Source organism: Epithele typhae (assembly GCF_022376455.1).
Source record: "Epithele typhae strain CBS 203.58 chromosome Unknown BXZ73scaffold_37, whole genome shotgun sequence".
In the NCBI taxonomy this organism is placed as follows: domain Eukaryota; kingdom Fungi; phylum Basidiomycota; class Agaricomycetes; order Polyporales; family Epitheliaceae; genus Epithele; species Epithele typhae.
This window is the reverse complement of record NW_025954228.1, coordinates 168923-186370: the sequence shown is the minus strand read 5'-3', so window position 1 is coordinate 186370 and position 17448 is coordinate 168923. Positions and strand designations below refer to the sequence as shown.

General features: G+C 58.2%; 4 protein-coding genes across 4 annotated transcripts; 2 read left to right on the top strand and 2 right to left on the bottom strand.

The window, feature by feature from the left end:
* Positions 1–7372: 7372 nt before the first annotated feature.
* On the bottom strand, positions 7373–9041 carry BXZ73DRAFT_49588 (epoxide hydrolase; the record flags this gene model as incomplete). Its single annotated transcript, XM_048020274.1, has 7 exons — positions 7373–7556; positions 7625–7802; positions 7882–8138; positions 8189–8256; positions 8310–8381; positions 8434–8591; positions 8726–9041. The coding sequence occupies 7 exons, from the start codon at positions 9039–9041 to the stop codon at positions 7373–7375; spliced, it is 1233 nt and encodes a 410-aa protein (XP_047876149.1).
* Positions 9042–10301: 1260 nt separating this feature from the next.
* BXZ73DRAFT_103076 (uncharacterized protein) lies at positions 10302–10521 on the top strand (the record flags this gene model as incomplete). Its single annotated transcript, XM_048015462.1, has 2 exons — positions 10302–10310; positions 10372–10521. The coding sequence occupies 2 exons, from the start codon at positions 10302–10304 to the stop codon at positions 10519–10521; spliced, it is 159 nt and encodes a 52-aa protein (XP_047876148.1).
* A 729-nt stretch (positions 10522–11250) lies between these two features.
* On the top strand, positions 11251–12614 carry BXZ73DRAFT_103075 (NADH:flavin oxidoreductase/NADH oxidase; the record flags this gene model as incomplete). The annotated part of the gene is made up of 5 exons (XM_048015461.1): positions 11251–11511; positions 11568–11745; positions 11829–12223; positions 12287–12421; positions 12480–12614. 5 exons carry the CDS (start codon positions 11251–11253, stop codon positions 12612–12614), a joined length of 1104 nt encoding a protein of 367 aa, XP_047876147.1.
* Positions 12615–13062: 448 nt separating this feature from the next.
* Positions 13063–17185, bottom strand: BXZ73DRAFT_78881 (P-loop containing nucleoside triphosphate hydrolase protein; the record flags this gene model as incomplete). Its single annotated transcript, XM_048022952.1, has 11 exons — positions 13063–13740; positions 13791–13921; positions 13962–13993; positions 14019–14322; positions 14375–14485; positions 14523–15838; positions 15897–15919; positions 16059–16295; positions 16356–16415; positions 16469–16637; positions 16692–17185. 11 exons carry the CDS (start codon positions 17183–17185, stop codon positions 13063–13065), a joined length of 3555 nt encoding a protein of 1184 aa, XP_047876146.1.
* Positions 17186–17448: the final 263 nt, after the last annotated feature.

Genomic DNA, 17448 nt, shown 5'->3' with positions numbered 1-17448 from the left:
CTCTACCACCTTCGTCGCCGCCGGTGTCGGCCGGGACGCGCGCTGCGGCCGCGCGTCCTGGACTCGCCTTGTTGGAACCATGCTTTGGTACGTTACGTTGTCTCGGCATCGGACTGCAGACCCTCGAGACACCATTGCATCGCCAGTGCGCTGTTTTATTACTATCCCGTCCTATATATGGTTCCGGTGCGTTTAGTGTACGTTCACCACGTCTTCTGCTTCTCTCAGCCTCGCCGTTGTCGCTGCTTTCATTGTCGCTTCTTCGCACTGCGCATACTCATCCACATCACCCATCATTCCCATCGTCGTCATCATTGAACCGTCGTCCGTGATCTAGCTGACTACCATACGATTGTGTATACCACCAGACCCTCTCGGCTACCCTCACTGTTTTTAGCCCGCGTTTGTGGTTCTCGGTTCCATCGCGCTCCATGTCTTGCACACAGTTTCATATAGCCGTAACCCTGACATCCTGTAATCCTAAAACTGTCCTGCCCCCGCGTCGTCGTCCATACTCTACAGTACAATACCAATCGATCGCGTCTTCAGCGCCATATCCTGCAACTCTCTCCTCGTGCGATGTGCGAACTTTGATCGTATCCGAAGGGACACGGTGGCTGGAACGGGCGCGATCCCATGGGGGTGCGCACGGCGGGGCCGACGACGCCGCGCCTCGCGGACGGCCTTCGACGTCTACTCGGCCGCGGCGCCGCCCGCGCGCAGAGGCAGCTCCTGCTCTGGTTCCCACTTCCCCGTCCCGCGACCTTCGCCGCGCCCCCCCTCCCCCCGTCCTTACGCGATTCCGCACCCAAGCGCGAGGACGAGGCCGACGATCGACGCACGGCTCCGATCGCGATCGACCGGGCGTGCCACCTGCGCCCTGGCGTGTCGGAACGCGTGGCCTGCGCTCGAACGCCGCGCGATCGTGATCGTCCGCGGCGGGCGCGCTGGGCGAGGTCCCTCCCCGTCTTTTGCTTTCTTTCTCGAGCAGTGTGGGTGAGGCGCGAGCCGGCGGTGGTGGACAAGTCGGCCGGGCGCCGGCCGGGGTGCAACGTTGGGGCGCGCGCCGCCACCGTCCACGGCCTCTCTCGAGATCGCGAGCCAGGGCCAGGGCCCGGGCACCGCGCCGCCCTGGGCTGTACATTGCTCGGGGCGGAGGCAGTCGATTGTGATGGGGGAGCTCGAGGGCGCCGGGCGAGCGTCGGACTGGGCTCGGGCGGATCCGAGTGGGCGACCCCGCACCTCGGGCTGCTCGGTAGGTGGACGAGCCGGCCGACGCACAGGGCGGGGAGGGGGTCAGGTCGAACGAAGGCGGCCGAAGGCTGACGCGGACGTTGAGTCGGGAGCCGCTTCTGTGTTGAGAGCTGGGCCAAAGGTGGGGGGACGCGGCAGCGCAGTGTCGCGTGACCCTGTGGACTGCTTGCGGACGGGTCTGCGGAGTCGTGTCAGCTTGGGCCGGGGCCCGTGGTCTTGATTGGTGGGCCGGGGTGCGAGAGACGCAGTGCGAAGGCCGGGGCCGAGAGGCGATCGACCGTTCGACGCCGAGCGACCGAACGACCGAACGACAGACTCGAAGGACCGAGTCCGCGCGTCGACGGGCTCGTCCGTCGCCCCCGAGGTCCACGGGCCGCAGACCACGGACGGACCGCACAGGCTCGACCTCGAATCCCCGTCCACATACCGCCTATCCTCCATCCTGCGGTGCGGTGGGCGATCGGCGGGGACCGAGCCCGCCCGAGTGGGTGAGCCGTCACCGCGGGGTTCCCGGGATCCAGAATCGGCGCCATATTCCGGGGCACTGCAAGACAGACCGCCCTCGCCCGGTTTGTCCGTGAGGTGGGAGAGGGAAAACCAGAGTTCGTGTAGTAGAACCTCCAGGATAAGGTGCAGCTGCGCCACGTCGCGAGATGGCCCGGAGGTGAACCGTGACCGAGGTCGAGGCGGAGAACGGAGCGTTCGCTCTGGGGGCGCCTCGACTGTGTAGTTTAGAACGACGTCTCCCGGGAGTATTGGTCAGTTTGGATGCCGATTTGTACCTGCGTCGCAGGCCCGGCGGACGACGCAACTGTGACAATCGCGGGGGCGTGTGCGCATCCGGTATTAGCACAGGGCGAACAAAAAACGAACGAAAAGCTCTTGCGCACCCCTGAGGAGTCCGCGGAACGCACGGCTCGATCGCAGGCCGTCGTCCATCTTTCCAGCTCCCTGTTCACCTGTTCAGCTGGTACGCCGCCGTGCCGCTCGGTGCCGTGTGGGTGGCGCGACACCGCTTGCGCGCGAGCCTTGCGCCCTTAATGTGCGCGTCGCGCCACGGCACCGCGGGGGTAAGTATGGATCGAGGACGAGCCGCGGTCATCGAGGTGGATGTGGAGGCCACGTGGCGCGAGCCATCAGCGACTGTCGTCTGGTTTTTGCACAAGGGCTGAGCATTGGTGCCAACAAACTCGGATGTGCTCGGGTGAAGAATGTGGACGCACTACGACTTTGTTTAGCTGACGTGCAATGATCACGGGAAGACCAGGCTTGGGCAGCGCCGACTCATCTTGAGAGCTGGGAACGAGGCTGTGTAGACTTGTGCCGAGAGAGGCGCATGTGATGAGGAGATCGGCGGAGAATTGGCTGAAGCCTGAACCTGACTGGCGCAAAATCGAGAACAGGTGAGCTGGACGGACGGACTCGGCAAGCGCCGGGCATCGATCGCGCCCGGAGGCCGGCGACCCAACCGGCCCGCGCGTTGGGCCCGCCCGGTGGCGGTGGGCCGGTGGCTCAATCCGCGCAAGTCTACGGACAGCCGCCGTCGCGCGGGGTGGAGATAAACGGGCGGTGGCGCGACCAGTACGACCTACAGCGTCCCGCGCGCCGGCGTGTCAGCTCGCGGGAGCGCGCGCGCGCGCGCGTGCGGCGAACAATAGGCAGCGCATCCGGAGTGCGAAGAGCTGAGCGTCCAGTGGGCGCGCCGTGTGCGCATGCGTGCGCGCGAAGCGTTTGGTGATACGATCGTGCCGAGGTGCCCGCGCCAGCTCCATTTTCTCGAGGTTCGCCGAGGAGAGAGTGCTCTCGGGAGCTTCTAGACTACGCGGTGCGGGCGTAGAAGAGCGATGCACCAGTAGTGTACATAAAGATACGTACACAGAAGGAGGGCAGAGCACACCCAGAAATCGCCACGAAGGGGTCGCTGCGGCCTGGAGGGAGGAGGAGCTCGTGGCCGGATGCAGTGCGGGATGAGTGCGTCGTAGAACGCCGGTGTGGTGGCGTAGCCGCCTGAGTCGGTTCGTGAGCGAAGCCAAGTGGCAAGACGATCGTGTCTGCGCCTATCTCATGCAGCTGGAGATGCCAAAGTGACTCGGTGCAGCTACATGGATGTCAAGTGGAGCACCCGCTTTCGTTGGGTCAATTGGATTCACCCAGGGTTGCGATGGGTCATATGTACATGCGAGACTGGAAGAGAGAAGCGCGAAGAGAATGCGCCGGCGGCGGGTAGCCTCGAGGTATCGACGCGCAGCCTGGAAGCGCGAGAAGACGAGAGTCCCACGAAGCTGCTGTGGCCAGAGGGGAAGCGCGAGAACTGCTGGAAGAGGAAGACGCGAGGGCTGTTTGGCAAGTCTGCGGGTGGAGGTCGGGCACAACGACGGGAGAAGCTGCAGCGACGGGATCGCGGAGTGGAGGAACAAGCGTCGGGCGCGCTGTCGCCGTCGTCGTGTCCGCCGGTGAATGACCTTCCTTCCACGCATCCAGAGGTGCTCGAGTGGGTTCCGGACTAATCGGCCGCGAGCATTCGCGCGGTGCTCCCCCGAGGGTCTCCTCAGGGTCTGCCCCCAATATTGGCCTCGCTGGTAATCCGTTGTTAGAGATACCGCGTTGCGTGCGAGGAAGGGTAGGTCGAACCGTTACCGCAGCGCTGCCAGGATTTAGTATCTGGTATGGCTATTATTTGGGCAATTTGTACTAGGACAGGTTACTGTGACGGCGCAAGGATAGGCGACTGGTCTCTATCTTCAGAAAATCGGGACCCACGCATGAGGGCTGTTCTATCTGTGTTGGGACAGTGGAGCAGAAGATGTGAGCCAGAGTTCCAGAAAGGCGTTGACCTTCTAGTGGACGTGAGGCTTGGGCGGACTATCTGCGCGGAGAACATGAGTGCCGGTATCGCGCCTATTTTCTAGCTGGTCAGTATGTGCTCATTGTCGCCGAGACCGAGCCAGACCTACCGCGAGGAGACGAAGAATACAGCATAGAAAGCGGATAACCGGACCCGATAATGCTTCCCAGACCTTTGTTGTGCTTTTCTGTCGCATTGCGGGCTATAACAAATCACTACTAATCATTGTAAGAGCCCCGCTGCGCCCCACGAGGTTGCGTGTAAAATGAGCAAGAGTCTGCGCAAAAGGAAACCGAAGGAGAGGCACACTAGGCAATTGATTGCGGGCACGAGGCGTGATTCGCCCATCTGCACATGGCAACTCTATCAGTTTATGTATCCCGAACTGGATCTCGCCACGCACCTTTTCCCGACTAAAGCTCGCTTGAGATGTTCGGCGGGCGCAGAACTTTCCGTCGCGTCCAAATTTACGCGCGCAGCCCTATAGAGCATTGCGCATTGGGCTCAAGGGCGCCCGCCCACCAACGTCGCGAGGCGAAATGATCCGCGTACGAAACGCCGCACCCACGCGCACCCAAGTATGGATAGAGTTGATTTGGGGACCTGAAGAGAAGCCTATCCCCCCGCAAATATGGATAGATGGATCACGAGAGAGTGCAGGCGTCGTGCAGGCGTGCTTAGGAATACGAAAAGGAGAACAAAACGGTATGTCGGCGCGCGCAGTGCGTATGGGGAGCTCGCCTACACCCAGAGTTTCACCGGGTTCAGCCCCGAGGCCGCCCGAAGCCGCTCGTGCGCCGGGTGGGCGGCGAGAGCGGATGGCTGGAGCGGCTGATGCGGCGGATGGGGGGCGCGGGAGGCGTACTTGGCACTCTCGTGCACATAGGAAGCTATGAGGTGGAAGCAGCGGGACGGAACTTTCGCTGAACGAGCGACCGTAGGATTAACGGACATGTCAGTTCGGCGAGAGTGGGGCAAGAAGTGGGCACGTACCGGGAGTCAACCGGGTCTCAGCGGAGGCCAGAAGGTGACAGAGTTCGAGCTTGGTCACAGAGTTTGGCTTTTGGCTCATGTTCCCACAAATGCAGGACGCAGGCGATGTTCGAGGCTGCCGAATCCGGAATCACCGTTAGGCGCGTCCCGAGGGTCTTCTCCCGTGAAGACCGCGCCGGACTTCCGGAGCGTGCATACGCTCACGCGTCATACGAAGGTTTAGACCATCATCTGGAAAAGGCGCCAGCTGGAGCGTTCGTTCCCCATCACAGTTTCATCTGGAGGTAGGATACCAGGTCGGGAGCCAGTCGCGTTTTAAGCGTGTCGTGGCCTGGCCAGAGCCAGAGCCAAAGTGCGGGGTCAGCTGCGCTTCGAGTGCCGGTGCTTTGAATAGACCGATTGCCCCCGCGAACAAGCCCGTGCGTACAACGTTCATTCCGGGACACCAGTATGGCAGCCAGAAACCTTCAGCCGCACGCGCAGGGTGAGAGCGCGAGAAGCGAGCCTGGAAACGAACGTGATTCCGGGGGCCACGGGGAGGAAGGAGGTTTCTCAAAATGAAGGCGAGTACAAGGAATATTAATGATGGAACACTCACGAGGCAGAGCGCTCAGTCTGGTTAGCCAAGATTGTGTGCCATCCAGGAAAAGCCGGTGCGGGACCGACCCCGGTCCCAATAACCGCGCGTCCCGATATCCGATAAGGCAGGGCTGTAAGAAAGCACCGCGAGGAGCGCGGAGATGAGAGACGATCCCAGGAGATACGGAACGCCGGGCGGTCTTAGGATCGTGTTGTGAAGACCATGCCATTGGCGCCGCTAACAAGCGACAGGTGCACATTAAGGTTCGCAGCGGGCGTTGCGAGGGACCGGGGAGATCCACGTCCGGGGCTCAGTGTTACGCCTCCGAAGAGACAATCGAGCGACTGCTTTTAGATGCGCTCGCACCTGGGGACTTGTTGTCTCCCCGGGGACTTGATGATTGCGTGTGAATGATGGTGCTTGTGCATGAGGCTTGTGCCGTCACCGTTGTGCCTAGGAGTGGGAGGGAAAATAGAAACAGACGATAGTGGTGTGAGGACGAGGAGCGCAGGGGGAGAGCGCGAGTCGCGACGCGCGTCCCGCCTGCCTGGATTCGTCGCAAAACGCCACGTGGGTTCTGAACGACCGTCTTGGCGCCAACGCTCTCGCTTGCCCACGTCGACCATCACCTCCAATGTCTTTGAAGCAATGGGGTGCTAAAAAGCGTCCGTCATAGGGTCTCCAAAGTCGTAACAAGGTGATTTCCGAACTCTGCGCAGACACAGTCACAACGTATACCCCAGTTTGCGACCATTGTACAACCAATACCGGATACTGATAGCCACAGAAGAGATGAAGTACCTTCCTCGCACGGACTTGAGACTCTGTGATATTCTTCGGAAGCGTCTCTACTTCACATTCCACCCTCAGATCACGACAACCTCCTGTTTACTTTCGGTCCCGAAAAAGGCCACTTTGTAGCGGGGATCAAGTTCATCAACTCTTTCCGCTGTAGGAAGTAGTATCCTGTTGTTGCTTCCCTTGAGAGGGTTGATGCGAGTGTCCCAGAGACCCATGTCATTGTTGAATTAGCCATGGTAAAGGTTCCTGGGCCACTTCGAGTACAGCTCATCGAAATGAGCAGCCTTGATCATATAGCAAGGGATAATGCCATTTAGCCCCTTTAGCGCATTGTCATTGTTCACGCACGAGAGCCATTGGATTCGCATCTGACATCCAGACCAGTTTTGAGAGGCTGTCGCCATGCGCACCATCGAGACCGGGTTTCGGCGGAGCGTGGGACCCTGGGCTCAATGCCGCCCCAGTGGAACGGCGAGGATGGAGCACCATCTTGCGGAGGCGCCAGGCTAGGAACTGTTGAATTGTCAGAGGAGAGGGTGTGAGGTGCGCGAAGCGGCAGTGTGGCCCGTTGAACTGGGGAAGACGAGGATAAAGACCGGGAGATGATGCCGACGATGTAGGCGAGCACGGTGAACGATGTCGATGCAGCGATATGGCCCGGACTCGGTGCTGGTGTTATGGAGAACATGCGATGCACTGTGCAGGCCTTTTCCCGTGAGGTCTTTCGATGACTGTCGTGTCTTGGGTCTGGTAACGATCACAGCGTGTTGTCGAACATATCGCTCTCGCACTAGGGCAACAGCGGTGTTAAATAGCGCACGACCCCGATACGACACTCGAACTAACCCAGGTATTCAACATGATTCGAGGGAATAGATATACACCGTGCAATCCGCCGCTCAGCTCCCGTACGAAACTGCACTGTAGCCGCTGTGCCCAGGTACAACCCCAAACGCGGGTCCGCCCTTGCCGAACATCTTGCGCAGATCGCCTGCGAGTGCGTCAGGCTGCTCAAACGCGGCAAAGTGGCCACCTTTGGGCTGCCGAGACTCGAAGACGACTTTGCCGAGCAAGGACGTCCATCTGTTGAGAGGTATAGGGTTAGGGTCGGCAGTCGGGGGTAAAAGGACGGGGCGATAATGGATACGCACGATTCGGGGAGACGAAGGGGATCACGCGGGAAGTAGGAGGCACCGAGGGGAACAGTCGTGCGCTTCGTTCCCTTGAAGGGGTCCCCTTGGGCAAGGCCTCCATTGACTTCGTAGTAGATGCGACTGCAGCCAGCGGGACCTGCGCGCGAGAACCAGTACAGCGAAACCCACTCGCAGACTATAAAGAGACGCAATGAGCGTCTTGTCCTCTGGATGGGGAGAGTGCGGGCCGGGAGCAATGAGAGCACAAGACACACCTTCATCGTCGGTCCACGGGTAGTCGTCCACCGCCACCGCGAGCTTCTCATATATCCAGCCAAGGAGTCCGACCGGAGAGTCCGTGAGCGAGTAACCAATCGTCTGCGGTTTCGTGGACTGGATGGCCAAGTAACCAGTCCCACGCTTGCGGACGTCCATGAATGAATCAAGGGTTTGGCGCAGGGTCGAGTTAAACGGCATCGTAAGTAGCTCGAGGCAGAGAAGGGGGTTCCACAGGAGCGACGGGGGACGGTAGCTTCCGGAGGGTCTCAGTATGATGGAGATCGGTAGAAAAGGAGAACATACATGGGCATGTTGCTATGCCATGCCTTGACATGTTTATGGCCGTATTTGTTCACGACATACACACCGACCTAGGATGTATGAATGGGACGAGGGTAAACGTGCAGATGGAAATTCGACGTACAATATGTCCCCAGTCTCCTCCCTGGTAGACGTATTCGTTGTACCCAAGTCCAATCATGACCTTGTGGATGGCCTGCAAAAGGATCGGCACAGGAGTCACATAGACAGAGCTGGGCGAGACGTACCTCGGCATATTTCCACCCATTGAACCCGGGTTTGTGAGCCCCTTCAGAGAAGACGAAACCTGGGAGACTCGGCGCGACAACATGGAAACTTGGGTGATCCGGCGAGGCAGAAGTAAGGAGGGGGAGCATCTTGCGCACTTCAAGGAAGTTCCCTGGCCCTGTCCAGCAAAACCAGCATGATTAATCCCCATAGAAGTGCCGCCTCTATGGACGGTGTGGCCTGTCACCCCGTGTGGCGGCGGTACACCCGAAACCAGGCGGTGCGCACGAAGAGATGCGGAATGAGACTTACAGCCATGGCAGAACAACAGCGGTATCGCGCCCTCGACTTCGCTCCGCTGGTGGATGTAGTGCATGTTGAGTGCGCCAAAGCCATCAACCTCCACATCGCGCGTGAACATCGGCAGCTCGTTCATTTTGGCCTCGCAGGCCCGCCAGTCGAAGGTGTCGCGCCAGTGCGCCGCGATCCGCTTGACGTCTGCGAGGGGCGCGCCGTACGCAGTGCCTGCGCCCTCTAGCTCGTCGGGAAAGCGTGCGAGTTTGAGTTTGAGCCGGAGGTCGGCGAGGTCGGCGTCGGACACAGCGACTTTGAAGGGCTTCTCCGACATGGTGAGTTGGGGGGAGGTGGTAGTGGAGTTTTTCTGTCCGGGAGGGCTTTATGCGGCGACATCGAGCACAGGCGCGTCAAGAGCATTGAAAGGTGCGGAATATTACGAATTGGAGACAAGAGCATCAGAGCAGGAACTGACGGTGGTGATGGAAGGACGACGGGCAGTCCCTTCCCTGAGAGCACCCTATCACCACTCGGACGACGTCGGGCCGCCGGACCAATGTCGCCAGCGCGGTCAACCTGGACGCATCCGACCCGACCCTCTCTTTCTTTTGGACCTCAAGCACACGAGTGGTCAGGCAGGCTGCACTTGCCACCCAGCCGTGATTCCCCCGAGTCGACAGGTGCATGTGTTTCCTGCGTTTTGATCATCATTGCCTCGCGTGGGGGTACTGTTCAAACGTTCCGGCGGTGACTTCGAAGTCCCGCCAGTGAATATTTCCGAAGTCCTGCGACCCTCGTGAGCATCGTTGCTCTTGATATAACGGACATAACTCTGACTTCCGACGTGAGTGCTGGAAGAGCATCTTGAAGCCGTATTGGCTGGAGTCTCGATCGTTTATGTACTAACCTATGGATGCCTCCGCCGCACTTTCAGTTCTGACATTCAAGCTCCCACCCCGCCCTACTGATCCCACATCATGTCTAGCGAAATGGCGTCGACCTCTATGTCCAGATAAAGTCCTCCTCCGGTCGGGCCCCCCACTCACCCTTCGAGTAACACGATTCCCACCATGACCACTGGACTCACCCCAGTACTTTCTCGTCAAGCACATCAGAGCCGCCCAAATCGGGCTGGTGTACCGGGTGGTCTTCGCTCCGCTCACGAGTGTCACCGCGGACTCCCTACGGGCATGACGGTTGAGCACTACACCCAGCGCGCCAGCGTTCATACCGCGCTCCTTATCGCTGAAGCGGCGGGCATTGTCCCATACTACGTGACCGGGATGTCACACACCCGGCATATGCAGATCACCGCTTGGGAGAAGGCGCGTACACCCCTTCCCTCTGCGCGACTAGATCAGTGCATCCGTTCAAACCCGTTTGGGCCGAAGGATCCGTTGGTGAGTAATTCCGGACACCCGAGCGACACTGATTCGCGTCTATGTATTGTAGCAGCAGCCCGTAGTCTTCTGACAGCAAGAAGACTTTATCGCCAAGATATGGTATACACGTCCTGAATGGCGACTTCTAGCGTGAATCTGTTTTAAGAAGACCTGAAGAGACCCGTCACACCGTTAGCTTCGGCAGTCTCATTATGTCTAACGTGGGTGAACATGTCATAAACGCACAGACAATGCTTACTGATGCCGCAAGGCTCATCGTAGCCCGACCTCCCGTTCCGCCTGGGACATGACATCGCGCTAAACGCTATCCCCGATACCGCCGTATTTTACGCCGTTCTCAGTGACGATCGTTACAACGACTATTCTTTCTCGCAGGACTATCTGGGTATGGATCCCACACTCTCCGGATAATACATACCGTCTTCATTGAAGATGCTCTGGTGACGCAGGAACGCAATACTATTTTCGTGATTATGATCACAGTCGGATGATCTACACTTCTCGTAGCTTTGTCGCTTGCTTGCGTACTAGTGGATTCCCATCTGGCAAAGAAGCGCAGATCCCTTCACACCGTATGTCACCCACCGCGATATCGAAATTGCCTGCGTAATACTCTCAGCAGGATTTCTCACTGAACCCGCTCGTCTTTCTCAAGAATTCCATACTAACAGCCATCACGCAGTCATAACTTCACGTCAAGCCACTAACCAGCCGCTCCTCATGAACAGTCTTCCCCGAGTTGAAGAGCGTTTACGCCATCTCGTAGCTGAGGTGCACAGACTCCGGGGGGCCAAAGATGCTGCTCGCTAGTATCACTCGACTAATTCCGGGACGGAGATACGCGGTTCAAGTGGACCAGATAGTACGCAATGTTTCACACAATCTGTCGCTTGCTTACAAACCTCCTTGCGGAATTGCCGGTCCCGGGATTTCGCTTGGGTGCTGTGGGTGGGGTCGTCGGCTGGGTGCTGGTGAAGCTTTGACGCTTTGAAGCTTTCGGTGATATCACCAATTCATTCTGCTATAAAGCGTTTTCCTCATGTCATCGTGCGTAGGTAACGACAACGTTACTCGCCCGTATAAAGCTGACCACTATCATCAGCCACTGTACCAACCTGCCTCGATACAGCATCTGCAGCAATGTCCACTCCTGCCCTCTTCCAGCCTATCAGGATCGGCAACACTGAGCTCAAACACCGCGTCGCACTCGCGCCGCTCACTCGTCTCCGCAACGACGCCGCGCACGTCCCGACTGAACTCGTCATCGAGTACTACGCTCAGCGAGCCAGCGTTCCCGGGACGCTGCTCGTCAGCGAGGGGACCTACATCGCGCCACAAGCCTCCGGACAACCTCATGCGCCCGGCATCTGGAACGACGCGCAAATTGCGGCGTGGAAGAAGGTCTGTTGCCATCTACACCATCGAATGCTAACGCTCAACGGCTTGTCACATCATAGGTCGTCAACGTCGTCCACGCGAAGGGCTCCTTCATCTACTGCCAGCTGTGGGCTCTCGGCCGCGCCGCTCGCCCGGACCTGCTGCACGCCGAATACCCAGATTTCGACCCCGTGTCCGCCTCTGCGCTCGCCATCCCCACCAATCCGGATCACGTCCCGCGCGCTCTGACCAAGGAAGGTACGCCTCCAGGCTGCGCCTTCCGCTTTTTCCGAGATCGCAGCGGCCGCTGACGCCACGTGACTCGGGCCGCACCCACGCAGAGATCAAGGAGTGGGTGGGCTGGTACGCCCAAGCGGCCAAGAACGCGATCGCGGCCGGCTTCGACGGCATCGAGGTCCACGGCGCGAACGGCTACCTGCCCGACCAGTTCCTGCAGGACGTGACGAACATCCGGACGGACGAGTACGGAGGGTCGATCGAGAACCGCGCGCGGTTCATGCTCGAGATCGTGGACGCGATCGTCTCTGCGATCGGCGCGAAGAGGACGGCGCTCCGGATGAGCCCGTGGAACAAGTACCAGGGGATGGGGGACTCGGCCCCCGTCGCGACGTTTTCGTACGTCGTCGAGCAGCTCAAGGCGCGCCACCCCGATCTGGCGTACCTCCACACTGTGACGTCCGCAGCATTCGGCAGCGAGCCGCCCAGAGACCCGTCGGTGAGCCTTCGAGGGCATCCTGACGGGAGATACGGCGGGCTAACATGATAGTCTATGCTACAGACGGAGAACTTCATCGCCAAAATCTGGGACCCGCGCCCGCTGGTTATTACTGGAGGCTTCGTGCGTGAGACGGCGATCAAGCGTGCGGAGGAGGCTGGCCACATCATCGGCTTTGGAACGCTCTTCATTGCCAACGTGAGGATTGGTGCTTGTGCGTATTGTGCGTCTGCTAATGAAGAATCTTCTACTTCAGCCTGATCTTCCCTTCCGTCTGCAACACGATCTGCCGCTGAACGCTCCCAACGTTGACGGGTTCTATGTGCCGATGGTCGCTGAGGGGTACACCGACTACCCCTTCTCGAAGGAGTTCTTGGAATCGCAGAAGTAACGAGTTATACGGGCCCACTGTCAGGCCTGTATATACTATAGAGCGGGGCCCGGGAGGCGAATTGAGTACTTAGATGCGGTTCACGTGGGAAACTCAGATTTGAGCCAACGTCATTATCAGGCCGAGTGCGCTGCTTCTGTTCCAAGTTGTCCTTCTCCGATGCAGACATAAGACGGTAGCATCGACGGTGGGGTAAGAGGTATGGTTTAAGGCTCCCACAGACATGTATACCCCATTACAGGATCTCTCAGGGACGACCGCAGATCCAGAGGCTGGGCACAATGGCAGCACGGAAGCGGACAACAACTTTGAATGACCCCACATGATCATGGTCAACGATGGCAGCGGATCCGCTGGGAAATGGGTGGCAAGTGGCAATGACGTGGCATTGATCTTGAAAACCGTACCTTACTAGGAGCTTGCACTGTCTAGCCATGAAACTCATAACCTAATCCTCCGGCCGCGTAATCGTCACCTCAACGCAGGACTTCAACGCTCTGCTCCACAGCCCTCCCATCGTGGCACTACCAGTCTCCAGAGTTCTTCTGTCCCCGACAATGATGATACCGAGACGTGGTCGCGTCCAGGCGACGTTGAGACGCCGTGCGTCTTCGACGAACCCGATCTCGCCTTCGACATTGCACCGCACCGTCGAAAATACAACCACGTCTCCCTCGCGCCCCTGGAAGCCGTCGATGGTATGGACCGTCGCCTCATGTGCTGGAGGTAGTGTGTGCTTCAAGAGTTGTACTTGACGCGAATAAGGGGTGAGGACTGCGACAGAGGTCGCGCGCACCCGGGCCTTTAAGGCGTTGAGTTTTTCGGGTACATCTGCCTCTTCGCCAGTCGCTTGAGGAGAAGGTGTGCGGAGGAGTTTGACGATGTACTTGACGAGCGCAGCCTGACCCGCGTTGCTCTTCGACGCGCGTCCGAAGTCTTCTTCGGATGAACACGGTACGAAGACGACAGGCACGATGCGGCCGTTCGGGGTGCGCGGCCATGGGAAGGAAGTCACGCCAACGGTCTCCTCGATCTCTGAGTCCCGTGATGTCCCGGTCTGCAGGCGGCCTTGGTAGAACTCTTGTGAAGGGAAGTGCGCGACTGCTTCAGAGAAGCGGTATTGGACCTGCATTCAGGTAAGCACTGAGACACAAGGATGGTGTTGATTTGATTTACCTCGAGCATGGTACGCACGAACCCAGGGTACTCTGAATTGTTTGTGTAGAGTCGCTCAAAAAGAGACTTGTCAAATTCTAGGGCCTTTCCCATCGGTCTCACCGTAGGACGCAGTTGTACACTATTCATATCTGTAAGCAGGGTTCCACCGTGCAGCGCAGATGTACTCACTGATCGCCCACCAACACTGCACGATGGCATCCCTTCACGAGAGGTATGAGCGCGCACGGTTCCGTGATCTGCGAGGCCTCATCTATCAGGACCGTGTCGAAGTCGATGTTTCGCAGCACGCCAAGGCCGGCGCCTGAGCATGTAGTAAAAACCATCCTGGCCTCTTTCATGCGCTTGACTGCCTTTTGCACGAGTCGCGGGTTATCGGTGACACTTCCACCAAGCTTGGAATCCACGGTGAAACGTTGTAGAGCCTTTTGTACTTTCGAAAGATCGGTAGCCGCACGTATGATGCGATCTTCGTCGAGGATGCGGTGCGCGCTATTGAACAGGACGAAGCGCTCCAATACGTTGTCGACAGCTTTGAATGGTTCAGGTCAGAATATATCGTCAAGAAGCGTCCTAGGGCTCACCATTGTGGGTTGAAGCTGTCATCAATACCTTCGCATCCGGGAAACGTTGCAAGATCTGGGCCAGGATCTGTACTACAACCGTTGTCTTTCCGGTTCCTGTCACAGGGTGAGCTGAAGCAATCGGGAAATATCTGAATATTCAACCTACCAGGGGGACCCCAGATCAAGCACAAACCACTGCGCACAGCTAACCTGACGGCGTGCTCTTGACTGGCGTTCAGCCCAGCCTCTAGCCGGATGGAATCCTCGTCATCATCGTCATTACCCTCCTCGGGCTGTGACCCTGTGTCCTCATCACCGGCCGCCGCCCCACTCGCCACCGGGTCAAGTCCAATGAGCATATGGTTGATCCTGCAGCACTCGTACCCCTTCTCCGCGAGTTTAAGCACCGCGGCAAGCATCGCAGCAGACGTCGCCGTTCCACCTGCGTCGTACATGTCCCAATCGACCTCGCGCCACTCCGGCGGCAGCGGCTGCGCGACCTCCAGGTACATCTCCCCGCGCGTCGCGCGTGTAACGACTGCATCGACGACCGCGGCGCGAGGGCGCGGCTCCGCGGTGTGCTCCGCGATAGACGCGAGCTGCAGGCGCACGTGGCTGTGGATGCGGATCGCGGACGGCTGGTCGATGCGCGTGTGCGCGACGACGACGGTCTTGTCCGTCGCGACGGCGACGGCGGCGGCCTCGGCGCCCCCGCTGTCTTCTTGCGCTGGAGGCGCTTGCGGGGAGACCAGCGTGGCGCGGACGGGTCTGGTGCGTTGGCGGCGGGGACGACCGGTGGCGTCATCGCACGGACAGGCATCCGCGGCCTCCTCGACGCTATCGAAGACGATAGCGAGGGCGTGCGTGTGCGCGAACGTGAGAACGGGGTCGCGGGCGCGGGAGGATGAACGTGCTTCGTGGAGGACCAGTACGACTTCTTGGACGAGGGTAGGTGAACGGATGCAGAGGCCAGCAGACCAGAGGAGCGCGAAGTAGGTGGAGAGGTTGAGGGCGTCGATCTCATGGGATAGACGCTCGAGAGCAGCAAGTGCGGCAATGCTCATCTCGTTGGCAGAGCGGATGATGCTGCGGACAATGGCGGGAACAATAGGTGCGAGGTCGGATGGGAGATGCGTGCCTGCTTCCGGTATGTGCTTCTTGAGGACGACGTAGACGAGGGAAGGGTAAGCGTCCATGAAACCAATAGTATCTTCAATGGGAAGTCCGTCGTGGTCGAGGAGGATTGCGAAGATAGCAAAGACATGGCTTTCAACGCGATAGCGGAGAGCGGTGTCGAAGTATGCATGTAGCTGGACATTGTCAATAAGACGTAGCATCTCTTCCGCTTTTTGGAGGGGGATGCTGGGATCAAAAATGGTTTGTGCTGTGACGTCGGTTCCCCAATCTTGGTCTGCGATATTGTTGTAACTGAAGGTGCGCTTCGTGTAGTCAAAGCGACGCATCACTTCTTCAGTCTGCACACTGCGATGAACTTATGGTCAGTATAAATAGACGAAATGGCATCCACTGTTTTACTCACTACTCGAACCGCAGATCAAACAACTGGTGCGCGATGCGATCACGACATGACACAACGTGGATCTCAAGCGTCACAACTGGAGAGCGTCTCACTCTTCCACATTGCTGCATGGGCCGGTGTCACCGTGAAATCGACAGCGCTCAAGATCGATAGCACACATACCTGCTGCACGCGCTGTGAGATTTTCTGCAACGCTATGCTCGTGACGATATCGTGCCCGGATACCGCTGGAGGGCGTGTCATGAAGATAAAGCTGTTGCCGCGTTGTTGGTCGAAAAGCTGTAGGGTGTCTTCCCCACAATACAGCTTGTAGCCCTTCGTTCCCAGCCAATAAGTCGACATAACTCCGGATGCCTTAGGCATGAAAGAACACACGACCACGTTCTGAGATACATCCACCTGTTAAAGATTATGTTGGATCTATGGATCCCTGAAGAGCTTGGAGTGATGAATACCCACGTCATCGTCCCAGGCAATAGGTCCTCTCAGAAAGACGCCAACAGAGAACCTGTCATCTGTCTGGAATACTAGATTAAACACGGTTTATGCATGGAACATGACTTTCAGCTTACTTTGATCACCAGTAGTCTGCGTTGGAAGTTATCGAGAGCCTCGTGGAGATACTCGAAAAATGCAGCTCTTCCTTGTATCTCCGAACTGTAGAGTCTTTGCAAACGAAGCGGTCCCCCTAGGTTACGATCTTCGAGGTCCTGCCGAACAAGGATGCTAGAGCGCATCAAGCTGAGCCATTGTCCAGTAAGTTTTGTGACCAATCGTGGATGCACAGATGCGCACCTGTTCCAAATGTATGGATCGGAATGAGGGGTGAGGCCCAACTTGAAGCTAAAGGCATGCTTCTCGGCCGCGGAGAACGCGCTGAAGTCGATGTGGCCGACCTGGCGCCGAAGGTCAAGCCCGTGCTTCTCGGCGAACCTCCCAGCCATCATCGCGAGCTCATACTCCGAGACGGCCATCTTCTCCGACGTAAGGAGGTTTACGAGGAGGGCCTCCGCTTCAACTCGATCAGATGAATGGCTGTCTGTGGTAGCGGGGAGTTCTTTCATGAAATTATCGTGGAACTCCTTCGCGGCGTCGCGGAGCAGGTCAAGAATGAAAGGCACATCGGGATCCTCTGGCGGCTTCAGGAGGCGATCTGGAATCTTTACTGAGCCGCCGTCGACGACGAGAGAGTGTAGCGCGTTGAGGTCTTGACACTGGTCGCTCATAGCGCCTTTGGGACTATACCGGACCCATTTATTGTGGAGATTCACGATCCTAGCGAGAGCCATCCTGGTAGACGATGAGTGATGCTGAGTAAAAAGAGGACGCTTATACACGCACGTATTATAAGACGCAAAATGTCGCGCAAGATCTTCTCTCGTCACTTGGGAGACCGTATGTTCCTTGCCGGGTGGATAGGTGTACGACTACTACGACGTCAACTAAGAGATCACTAGGGGTAGCAGCTCTACTAACCTCCGCTACTTTATTGGGCACGAACTCAGGATCCCATATGACCGTATACTCGTCGCCATCTGTGTGATTATCCTTA